This window comes from Bombina bombina, chromosome 8, assembly GCF_027579735.1.
Source record: "Bombina bombina isolate aBomBom1 chromosome 8, aBomBom1.pri, whole genome shotgun sequence".
NCBI classification, from domain to species: domain Eukaryota; kingdom Metazoa; phylum Chordata; class Amphibia; order Anura; family Bombinatoridae; genus Bombina; species Bombina bombina.
Genome location: NC_069506.1, coordinates 124,400,828 through 124,412,660, shown reverse-complemented (window position 1 = coordinate 124,412,660; position 11,833 = coordinate 124,400,828). Strand labels below are relative to the sequence as shown.

Below are 11,833 nucleotides of genomic sequence, written 5' to 3'. Positions count from 1 at the left end.
GAAAACGTGAGCTTATTTTCTTGTGTTTCCTTATCTGGACAACATCCTGTTAAAACAACTTTGTCTGCAAAAGAGGATTTTTTTTAAAACATTTAGGGTGATGTAAGCTGAACTTTAGGAAGGGGGGTACCTATAGAGTAAACAGGATCCTCCCAGAAGAGATTTTACCTACTCATGAAATTAAAACGACAGTAAAGTCAAAATTGAATTTTCATGATAAAAATTTCAATTTAAAATATAATTTGTTAAAAAGCATACCTAGATAGGCTCTTAGCTGTTGATTGGTGGCTTCTTGCCTTTGCCTCACCTGATCGGTTAATTTAGATACCAGTAAAGCATTGCTACTTCTTCAACAAAGGTATACCAAGAGATTAAGCAAATATGATAATAGAAGGCCGTATAAATATGTTCTGAATCATCAAAGGAAAATTTGTTTTTCATATCTCTTTAATATACTGTCGTAGAAATCGATTAATCATAGTCATAAACTGTTGCAAAGCAAATATATCCCCATCAAAGGGACACTGAACCCAAATTTCAGAGATTCAGATAGAGTATGAAATTTTAAAGCAACTTTCTAATTTACTCCCTATTATTATTTTTTTTCTTCTTCATTCTCTTGCTTTCTTTATTTGAAAAAGAAGGCATCTAAGCTTTTTTTTTCGGTTCAGAAACTCTGGATAGCACTTTTTTTTATTGGTGGGTGAATTTATCCACCAATCAAGAAGGACAACCCAGGTTTTTCACCAAAAATGGGCCGGCATTTAAACTTACATTCTTGCATTTCAAATAACGATACCAAGAGAATAAAGAAAAATTGATAATAGGAGTAAATTAGAAAGTTGCTTAAAATGTCATGCTCTATCTGAATCACAAAAGAAAAAAATTTGGGGTTTAGTGTCCCTTTAAGTGAGTAAACAGAATGTGCTTATATTTTGCTTTCACTGCAGATAAATTAAAGGGACATGAAACCAAAAGCATTTCTTTTGTGATCTAGGCAGAACATACAATTTTTAAAAAGTTTCCAATTTACTTCTTTTGTCAAATTTACTTTTTTTTCATGGTAATAATTGCTGAAGAGATACCTAGTTAGGTAGCATGTTAATTTCTGGAGCAGTGCATGACAGGAAAACACTGCTGCCACCTAGTGTTCTTGCAAATGTATAAATATATAAAAATGCTGCCAAATATTGCTCCAGTCACGTGCACACTCCTACAACCTTCCTACCTGCTTTTTAACAAAAGATAACAAGGGAATTAAGTATATTTGCTATTAGTAGTAAATTGGAAACTTTAAAACATATGCTCTGGTCCTTTACCATCCTGTCCACCATGTGTCCTGAACAGATGAAGATGGTATGAACCATATCAGTCACCATAGATAGTTCCTAGCTGCTTTTCATCAGCCTTGAGGACAGCAACTAATCTTTTTTAGTGAAGTAGTTCTGCTTTGTAGAAAACAGGAATTAAATCAGTGTCTTAATATACAAAGCAACATCTTCCCTTTATCTCCCAAATTAGACCACAAAGGAAAGAGAAGGGAACTTTTAAAGGGACATTAAACACTAAATAAATACTAGATAGAATTATGCATTCAAAGAAAAGATTAGTCTGAGAATAACATGTAGATATATTTTCCATCTTAATATGAGGAGAGTCCACGGCTTCATTCATTACTTGTGGGAAATACTGACCCTGGCCACCAAGAGGAGGCAAAGACACCCCAGCCAAAGGTTAAAATACCTTCCCCCACTCCCCTCATCCCGCAGTCATTCTTTGCCTTTCGTCACAGGGAGAATGGCAGAGAAGTGTTGGAAGATTCAGAGTAGTCTCTTATGGAGGGTAGTACTCTACAAAATGGGACTGGAGTTTTAAGTAGTCTTGTCAGCCCTCCAGTAAGAGGCATTGACAAAAGTTAGGGTCTGGAGATGCATGGAGAGTCTTTCTGCGAAACCATCCAAACTCGTATTAACAGCTTCTTAAGCAATCAGTGTTGACGAGTTTCACTGTCTGCTTCTACCACTCAAGTCCATGTCAGGAGCGATGCTACAACACTGTCAAACTTGAGAGGCCGTGTTCCTGTTCCACGGCATAGTTTCTGGTAAGATCGTTTAATTTATTATACATGTATGATAACGCAAGAAGACAGGGTCACAGTGTGACTCCTTTTATCAGTATAGAATCGAGGGTTAATATCTCCGGAAGGGGATTATTGAACGGGGGGTATTTATACATGATTGCTTTATTGTGTTTTTTGCTGTGACATGTGTGAGATGTGGCTCTGGCAATGTGTGAACAGTCAGGTTTTCCTTCATTTTTGATTAACTACGCAGACTGTTTAGTTTTGTCACGTTTTTTCTCGGCTGCAGGGGCGGTCCTGCATGGCACTCCATGTGACTTGGGTGTGGCCTTTATCTTGCTTTTTCCTGACCGTCAGTTGCAGGAGACAAAGCCGTTTCTCTGTGGGCCTGGGTCATAGGAGGTGGTGAATGCCCCGGCCATTGGGGTATAAAGGTGCCTTTATTTTTTTCTATATTCCATATTAAGGGTGCAAGCTATGGAGAACTCTGATGCGTTACAGTGTACTCCGTCTTTGCCTAAATCTAATGCCTGTGTTTATTGTAAGGAGGCTACGGTATAACTGCCTGGTCAACTGTGTTCCACATGCCTTGATAAATAGTGATATCTAAAAAGAACAAGATGTTTAGTACCACTGAGCCGTCCACCTCTTAGGGGGTCTCCGTCTCGCGAGGTGCGTTCCCTACAATCATCTCCGATTACACATGCAGCTCCCCAGTGCATTACTAATCCTCCTGCCGGAGGGGCCATGTGGCCGCCAGATTTTGCTGATCAGTTGCAAACGGCGGTGTCTGCGGCCTTCAGTGCTTTACCTCGCCCTGCTAAACGCAAGCGAAAGGTTAAACATTGCTATCCTTCCCAGGGGTCATCTACTTCGTTGGATGTATCTGAAAGTAGATTATCTGCTGATGGAAAAGACTCCGATACCACAGAGGACTCTTTCTCTGGGTCGGAATCTGTGGCCTCTAAACCTCCGGCTGCACTTGGAGCACTTACGCTTATTTATTAAAAGAGGTGTTGGCTACTTTAAAGGTTCCGAAACCGAAGTTACCCAAGGAACCTTCTATTCCTAAGCTTGATAAAGTTTACGAGGACAGGGTAGTGCCCCAGACTTTCCCGGTTCACGTAAAGATGGCAAATATTATTAAGAATGAATGGGAGAGTTTTGGATCTTCTTTCTCCCCTTCTTCTTTGTTTAAGAAATTGTTCCCTGTTCCTGACTCTCAGCTAGAGCTGTGGGGGTCTGTCCCTAAGGTGCATGGAGCTATCTCCACGCTCGCTAAGTGCACCACTATCCCTCCCGAGGATAGTTCGTTGTTTAAGGAGGCCCATGGATAAGAAATTAGAGACCCTGTTAAGAAAGATGTTTCAGCACACGGGGTTCTTATTTCAGCCTGCAGCAGCGGTCGCGGGAGCCGCTACCTATTGCTGTTGACTCTGTCAGATATGATCGAGGTGGAAACTCCCCTCAATGAGATACAGGAAAGGATTAAAGCCCTGAGGATAGCTAATTATTTTTTTCTGTGATGCAAATATGCGGATTATTCGCTTGAATGCCAAGACATCAGGCTTTTCTGTTCTGGCACGGAGGGCTCTGTGTTTGAAGTCGTGGTCTGCGCACATGATGTCCAAATCTAGATTACTCTCCCTTCCATTTAAGGGGAAAGTTATTTTCGGTCTAGGCCTGGTCCACGGTCACGGGGGGCAAGGGTGCCTTTCTACCGCAGGATAAGAAGAATAAGCCTAAGGGTCCTAATTTTCGTCCCGTTCGTTTGGGCAAGTCCCAACGACAGCAGCCTGCCACGAAACCCGTTCAGTGGCAGATCTTGTCAAATCTATCGTCAAAACCAGAGAAAGAAGATGCCTTTCTAGAGTGTGTGAAGGATCTCTCCTCTCTAGGAGTAATTGTACCAGTACCTCTAGCAGAAAGAGGTCTAGGGTACTATTCAAACCTTTTCATGGTCCAAAGAAGCAGGGTACGTTTCACCCGATTCTAGACCTAAAGTGCTTAAACAAGCTTCTGTCGGTCCCATCGTTCAAGATGGAGACAATAAGGTCTATTCTGCCCTTAATTCAAGAGGGACAGTTTGACTACGATAGACTTAAAGGACGCTTACCTTCATGTGCCAATTCAAAAGGATCACTTCAAGTTCCTAAGATTCGCATTTCTGGACCAGTTTGTAGCTCTTCCCTTCGGTCTGGCTACTGTCCCAAGAGTCTTTACAAAGGTTCTGGAAGCTCTGCTTGCGGTGGCGAGATCCAGAGGTATTGCAGTAGCACCTTATCTGGACGTCATCCTGGTCCAGGCTCCGTCCTGCCGGCTGGCAGAGGACCATTTGAGAGCTCTTCTACTTCTTCAATCTCATGGATGGAAAATAAACTCAGGAAAGAGTTCTCTGATTCCCAGTACCAGAGTGGAGTTCCTGGGCACGATAATAGACTCCATATCTATAAAGATATTCCTGACAGACCAGAGACGCTGCAAAATAGCTTCCAGCTGTCTTGCCCTTCAGACCTCCTCAAAGCCATTTGTGGCCCGGTCTATAGAATTGATTGGGCTCATGGTATCCAGCATAGATGTCATTCCTTACGCCAGGATCCATCTCAGACCTCTTTAGTTGTGCATGCTGAGGCAATGGAATGGCGATCACTCAGATCTATCCCAACAGATTTCTCTGGACAACCGGTCGAGAGAATCCCTCTCTTGGTGGCTCTGTCCAGATCGGCTGTCCCAGGGGGCATCCTTCTTGAGACCATCCTGGGAGATTGTGACTACGGACGCGAGCCTCTCAGAATGGGGAGCTGTTTGGGGTGCCAGAAAGGCACAGGGCAGGTGGAATCGAGAAGGAGTCACTCCTTCCAACAAACATCCTGGAACTTCGAGCGATTTTCAACGCTCTGAGGGCTTGTCCCCTCCTGGATTCGTCCAGGTCATCAGATTCCAGTCGGACAACATTACCTCAGTGGCTTACATCAACTATCAGGGGGGAACGAGAAGCTCCCTAGCCATGAGGGAAGTATCTCGGATTCTGGAATGGCGGAGATTCACAACTGTTCGCTGCCAAAGAATCACATTCCGGGTGTGGACAACTGGGAAGTGGAATTTCTCAGCAGACAATCGTTTCATCCGGGGGAATGATCTCTTCATCCCAAGGTGTTTGCGGAGATTTGCAACAGATGGGGGACACCGGAGATAGATCTCATGGCGTCCAAACTCAACTTCAAGTTACCTAGATACGGGTCATGGTCCAGGGATCCCCAGGCAGAACTGATAGATGCCTTAGAAGTGCCTTGGGGGTTCAACCTAGTCTATATATTTTCCGCCATTATACCACTTCTACCTCGAGTAGTGGCCTGCATCAAGCAGGAGTAAGGCATCGACTATTTCTGATTGCTCCGTCGTGGCCAGCGGAGGATGTGGTGTTGCGGGGATCTGGTGGGGATGTCATCATCCCTCCATGGAGGGTACCCTGTCGCAGGGATCTGCTGGTACAGGTTTCCTTTGTGCATCAAAATTCTAGACATCTCTGAGGCTGACTGGCATGGAGATTGAACCTTAGTCCTAGCCAAGAGAGGGTTTTTCTGAGAGTGTGATATGATACTCTCATTCAGGGCCAGGAAGCCGGTCACCCGACGCATCTATCATAAGGTGTGGGAGGACCTACTTATTCTGGTGTGAGGCTCGTGGTTATCCTTGGCATAAGGTCAAGGTATCCAGGATCCTTTCCTTCCTCCAGGACGGTTTGAGAAGGGACTCGCCGCCAGTTCCTTAAATAGACAGATTTCGGCTCTATCTGTGTTGTTACACAAGAAGCTCACTGAGTTTTCTGATTTATAGTCTTTTGTTCAGTGCTCTGTCCAGGATCAGCCTGTATTTTAGACATTCTGCTCCTCATTGCGTTTGAATTTGGTTCTTAGGGTTTTGCAGATGGCTCAGTTTTGAGCCTATGCATTCGCTTGACATTAAATTACTGTCTTGGAAGGGTTCTTTTTCTACTGGCTATTGCTTCGGCATGCAGAGTCTCTGAGTTGGCGGCCTTGCAATGTGAGCCTCCTTACCTGGTTTTTCATGCCTGACAAGGCTGTCCTTCGCACTGGGTTGGTATTATCTCCCTAAGGTTGTGTCTGATCGCAACATCAATCAGGAGATTGTAGTTCCTTCCTTGTGTCCTAACCCTTCTTCTTTAAAGGAGAGGTTACTTCATAATTTGGATGTAGTTCGAGCTTTGAAATTCTATCTTCAGGCTATGATGGATTTCAGAAAGACTTCAGAATTGTTTTGGTTGTCTATTTGGGAAGCACAAAGGGCAGAAGGCTTCTTCCACTTCCCTATCTTTTTGGCTGAGCAGCATGATTCGCTTGGCTTATGAGACAGGGGGACATAAGTCTCCTCATAGGATTAAGGGCTCACTCAACTAGAGTTGTGCTTCTTCTTGGCCTTCAAGAATGAGGCCTCTATGGAGCAGATTTGTAAAGGCGCTATACCTGGTCCTCCTTGCATACTTTTTTCACAGTTTTTTTAAGTTTTACAATTTGACGTGCTTGCTTCGGCGGAAGCAGCTTTTGGTTTTGCCGGTTGTGGTGCCTCAGAATAGGGGTCCACCTTTTTTTTTTTTTACCCTCCTTGTTTTTTTCATTCATTGTCCTCTAGAGCTTGGGTATTTGTTTACCACAAGTAATGAATGAAGCCGTGGCCTCTACTCATATTAAGATGGAAAACATAAATTATGCTTACCTGATCATTTCCATCTGTATAAGGAGAGTCCATGGCCCCCGCCTGGTTCTCCGTTGGGCGGACCTAAATTTATTTTGTTTTTCTTCTGGCACCATTTATACCCTGATATTTCTCCTACTGTTCCTTGTTTCCTTGGCAGAATGACTGGGGGATGATGGGAGTGGGGGAGGTATTTATGCCTTTGGCAGGTGGCCAGGTTCTGTATTTCCCACAAGTAATGAATGAAGCGGTGGACTCTCCTCATACAGATGGAAATTAAATTATCAGGTAAGTATAATTTATGTTTTTAAAGTTTCATTAGATGTTTAAATATTGGCAAAATAAGTGTAAAAATGTTAGTGTCTTTGAAGCAATGGGAGCTGCCATGTTGTAACTTAGGTTACCTTCTCTGCTGTGGCCAATTAGGGACAGTTATAAATAGGTCACTAGAGTGTGCAGCAATGGCTGTGTGCAATATAACAGTGTTCTGCACTTCTATTTCTAACAGGAATTGAAAAGCTCACAATTTCAGTATAGAATTACAGGAAAAGAGGACAAAATAAATAATGAAACTATACTGCAAAGTTTTTATTTATATATGCAATTTATCATTTTATATTACCATCTCGAAGTTTTTACTGTCCTTTTAAAGGAAATGCAGAATTATTCTGGTAAGTTTTTAACAAACTCTATACTAGTCAATTGAGAAAACTATGCTGTTGCTTCAAATATTAAAAATACAAAGTTCTTAATTCAGCACACAGCGACCCATTGCACGCCACTCCAGAGCTCCACTCCAGGCTCTGAACAGTTAATAGAAAATCCAAACAGAGTAGCAGCAAACCAAATAGTGTTTATTGTTTAACACAACAACAAATGCAGCAACGTTCGGTACCACCACCTTAGTCATGCCTTAGAGCATGACTAAGGTGGTGGTACCGAAACGTTGCTGCATTTGTTGTTGTGTTAAGCTTCAAATATTAAGACATTTATATAATTTTATGTTTCCACGTTTACCAAATTGGAACAAAACAGACACATTTACTAAATTGAGTTGTGATCCATTTTATTTACACATTTGACAAAAATCAGCAGTAAAATTACATAAAAAAATATTGAGGTCTGCAACTGAAAAATAAATGAAATCACTAAAATGCTTTTCTTTTTCTTTTAATTGGTCCAAACCAACCATAAGCAATTAAATGAGATATCTCTCATATTTATTATATTTGCATGCTATGAAAATATTTAATATCTTGAAAACCCCACAAGTTGTATCCTGCATTTAGAATTGGCAAATTTTACACTATATTTTGATGCAAAGAAAATGCCTCTACACCACAAATAAGATTCATTTTTGTCCACTTAGGAAGGACCTGTGCCAAGGTATTTTGTGCAAAGTTTCAGCAGAATGGAAAGGTTTAAGCAGCATATGATAGAGTCTTCAAAGCATCAATTTTTTTTTCATGTGAAAATTTGCATTGATAAATGATGGTCTTTAAAATGCATGATAAACATGTGAGCTTCCCACATCTATTTATCTTTGTTTTATGGTTTAAAGGCAGATTGTAGCTCTTTAAAGGCTGCTTTTCTCTGTTCTTTTTCTTCAGCTTGCTTCTTCTTTTCTTCTGTTCAGCTTTAATCTCTTGTTCAAAACCGACTTCCGTGATTCATAGCGTGTACCTGAATTAGTTTACAGAGATTAGTTTCTGTAGATTCTGTATTTGGTAGAGAACGGCTTATAGTAAATACAGCTGCTAACGGTTTATTTATTCATTTAAACCTGGTGTCAAACATTGATAGAAATATATATACTATATATATATATTATATATATATAATATATATATATATATATATATATATATATATATATTCATCTATATTGTCACCAACAAAGATACTGGATAAAAATATGCTCATTTATTGAAATCTGTTTAAACCTACATGAAGTAGGACCAAGGGTCAGTCAGTTGCTGATTTTTCAATGGCATTTAAGTCAATTAAAAATAATCATTTATAGCATGTTAAAACAAAACATGGCAAAAGAACTCCACACAAAATAACAATTTTAAAAGCATTGAACACTTTAATTTTCACAATTTACAGTTCTGCCAATCAAGAACGGTTCAGGCATACCACTCATTAGTGGAATTCATGTTCCTGGGTCTACTCTGTTATGGATGTGAGTGAGCTTTTATTCTGATCTAAGAAATCACTGCATGGCATGTTGCAAGTCTGAATAAATTTCTCCATACTTAAAAGGACTTTAAAAGGGACACTTATGGCTATGCATACTCTCCTAAAGGGATCTCTGCAATGGTGTTCCCTACTAGTTTAAATTCTACTAGGGGCTTGGATATCTGCGGCCGAGATGTCTGAGCCTTCTACAATTTTAACTTATATGCTGATGGGGGACCTCATGGCAAACCAGGATTAAATAATTTACTTTTTTCTATGTGATCACACCTTGGTGGATAGACCCACTTACCTGATGTCTATTAGTGTTAAGTATGACACCCTGGAAACTATATGGGTGTAGTCTCAGGCCAAACAGCACGTTCACATATATAGGTGCATATGCAGGTTTCTCTGCTATTATATTTACTATGTGTTGAGCTCCCTATTTGTAATCCTGACCATCCCTATCTTATGATGAGCTGCACTTCCTGTCAGTATTTAGTCTTGTATTCTAGGGCGGGCTGGACCTGCACTATTATCACTACATATAACCTCTCTCCTCACAATACCACAGCTAAGCCTCATAATTCATGATAGATCTTTTGTCTTCTATCTTAGAGCTTTCAATTTTTCTAACCCTGGTATAATATAAATTTGGCACACAATTGACCCAATTCCATGTATACCTTAGTATAACGCAACTTTTACAATTTGTCCACCTTATGTAACTTCCCACCTCCCCCCCTTAATATACCTCCTATTTTTAGGAGAGTGAATTATGTGTTTCTCTCGTTAAATACCACACCTTATTTCCCCCCTTTTTACAATTATATCTTGCACTACAAAATTATATTGGCACTACTTTTCCCCCCTAGCTGTGCAGGATGGTTTAGTACTATCTCTTGCAGAGTCTTACTTACAGCTTCCTAATACTATACCACCCTGTTAAATCTACTTAATTAAGCGTGTTTTATACCAATCATATAGCGCAATTATACCAAAATCTGAGGTTTTCATGATGGGGTCCAAAAGGGGCCTCTTATCTTTGGAGTAACCTTCCGTTATAGCTGTTTAATATTGTTTGTTATGAGGCCCAAGAGCGGCCGCTTAGATAAATGCGAAGGTCTATACTTTTATTGGCATTTCTGTGAACTACTGTATTATTTGTTTTTATCCATGTGGCAGATGAAGTTGTTTTCCGTATGGCTTAGCGTGATTGAGACCACATGTAATGTTTATCAACCTAGAATTTACGCATTGTACCCTGTTAGAAGCCATTCTAGATTTATACTGTATACTGCTGCAATTTTCTTGTTTGTATGCCAACTTTTCACCTCAATAAAAATCATTTTATAAAAAACTTGGTCTTCCGCTTCACACTTTTTCAAAATTTTACAAATTTGATACTTTTTGCTTCTTCGGAGGCTGTTTTTGGGAGAAAGGTTCTTCAGGCAGTGGTTCCTTCCGCTTAATCCCTGCCTTGTCCCTCCCATCATCCGTGTACTTTAGCTTTGGTATTGGTATCCCATAAGTAATGGATGATCCGTGGACTGGATACACTTAACAAGAGAAAACATCATTTATGCTTACCTGATAAATTTATTTCGCTTGTAGTGTATCCAGTCCACGGATCATCCATTACTTATGGATATTCGCCTTCCCAACAGGAAGTTGCAAGAGGATCACCCACAGCAGAGCTGCTATATAGCTCCTCCCCTAACTGCCATATCCAGGTCATTCGACCGAAACAAACAGAGAAAGGAAAAACCATAGGGTGCAGTGGTGACTGTAGTTTAATTAAATTTTAGACCTGCCTTAAAAGGACAGGGCGGGCCGTGGACTGGATACACTACAAGAGAAATAAATTTATCAGGTAAGCATAAATTATGTTTTCTCTTGTTAAGTGTATCCAGTCCACGGATCATCCATTACTTATGGGATACCAATACCAAAGCTAAAGTACACGGATGATGGGAGGGACAAGGCAGGGATTAAGCGGAAGGAACCACTGCCTGAAGAACCTTTTCTCCCAAAAACAGCCTCCGAAGAAGCAAAAGTATCAAATTTGTAAAATTTTGAAAAAGTGTGAAGCGAAGACCAAGTCGCGGCCTTGCAAATCTGTTCAACAGAGGCCTCATTTTTAAAGGCCCAGGTGGAAGCCACAGCTCTAGTAGAATGAGCTGTAATTCTTTCAGGGGGCTGCTGTCCAGCAGTCTCATAGGCTAGGCGTATAATACTCCGAAGCCAAAAGGAAAGAGAGGTTGCCAAAGCTTTTTGACCTCTCCTCTGTCCAGAATAAACGACAAACAGGGAAGATGTTTGACGAAAATCTTTAGTAGTTTGTAAGTAAAACTTCAAGGCACGGACTACACCCAGATTATGTAAAAGACGTTCCTTCTTTGAAGAAGGATTAGTACACAATGATGGAACAACAATCTCTTGATTGATATTCTTGTTAGAAACCACCTTAGGTAAAAACCCAGGTTTGGTACGCAGAACTACCTTATCTGCATGAAAAATCAGATAAGGAGAATCACATTGTAAGGCAGATAGCTCAGAGACTCACCGAGCCGAGGAAATAGCCATCAAAAACAAAACTTTCCAAGATAAAAGCTTAATATCAATGGAATGAAGGGATTCAAACGGAACTCCTTGAAGAACTTTAAGAACCAAGTTTAAGCTCCATGGGAGAGCAACAGGTTTAAACACAGGCTTAATTCTAACCAAAGCCTGACAAAATGCCTGGACGTCTGGAACTTCTGCCAGACACTTGTGCAAAAGAATAGACAGAGCAGAAATCTGTCCCTTTAAGGAACTAGCTGATAATCCTTTGCCCAAACCCTCTTGGAGAAAGGACAA

General features: G+C 40.8%; 1 protein-coding gene across 1 annotated transcript in view; it reads right to left on the bottom strand.

The window, feature by feature from the left end:
• Positions 1–7,842: 7,842 nt before the first annotated feature.
• The window catches only part of LOC128638024 (EF-hand domain-containing protein D2-like), a 76,498-nt gene continuing 72,507 nt past the window's right edge, over positions 7,843–11,833 (bottom strand). Inside the window, exon 4 of the mRNA XM_053689901.1 lies at positions 7,843–8,476. Coding sequence (XP_053545876.1) covers positions 8,444–8,476 — 33 coding nt within the window. The 3' untranslated portion in view covers positions 7,843–8,443. The remainder of the gene's footprint in view (positions 8,477–11,833) is intronic.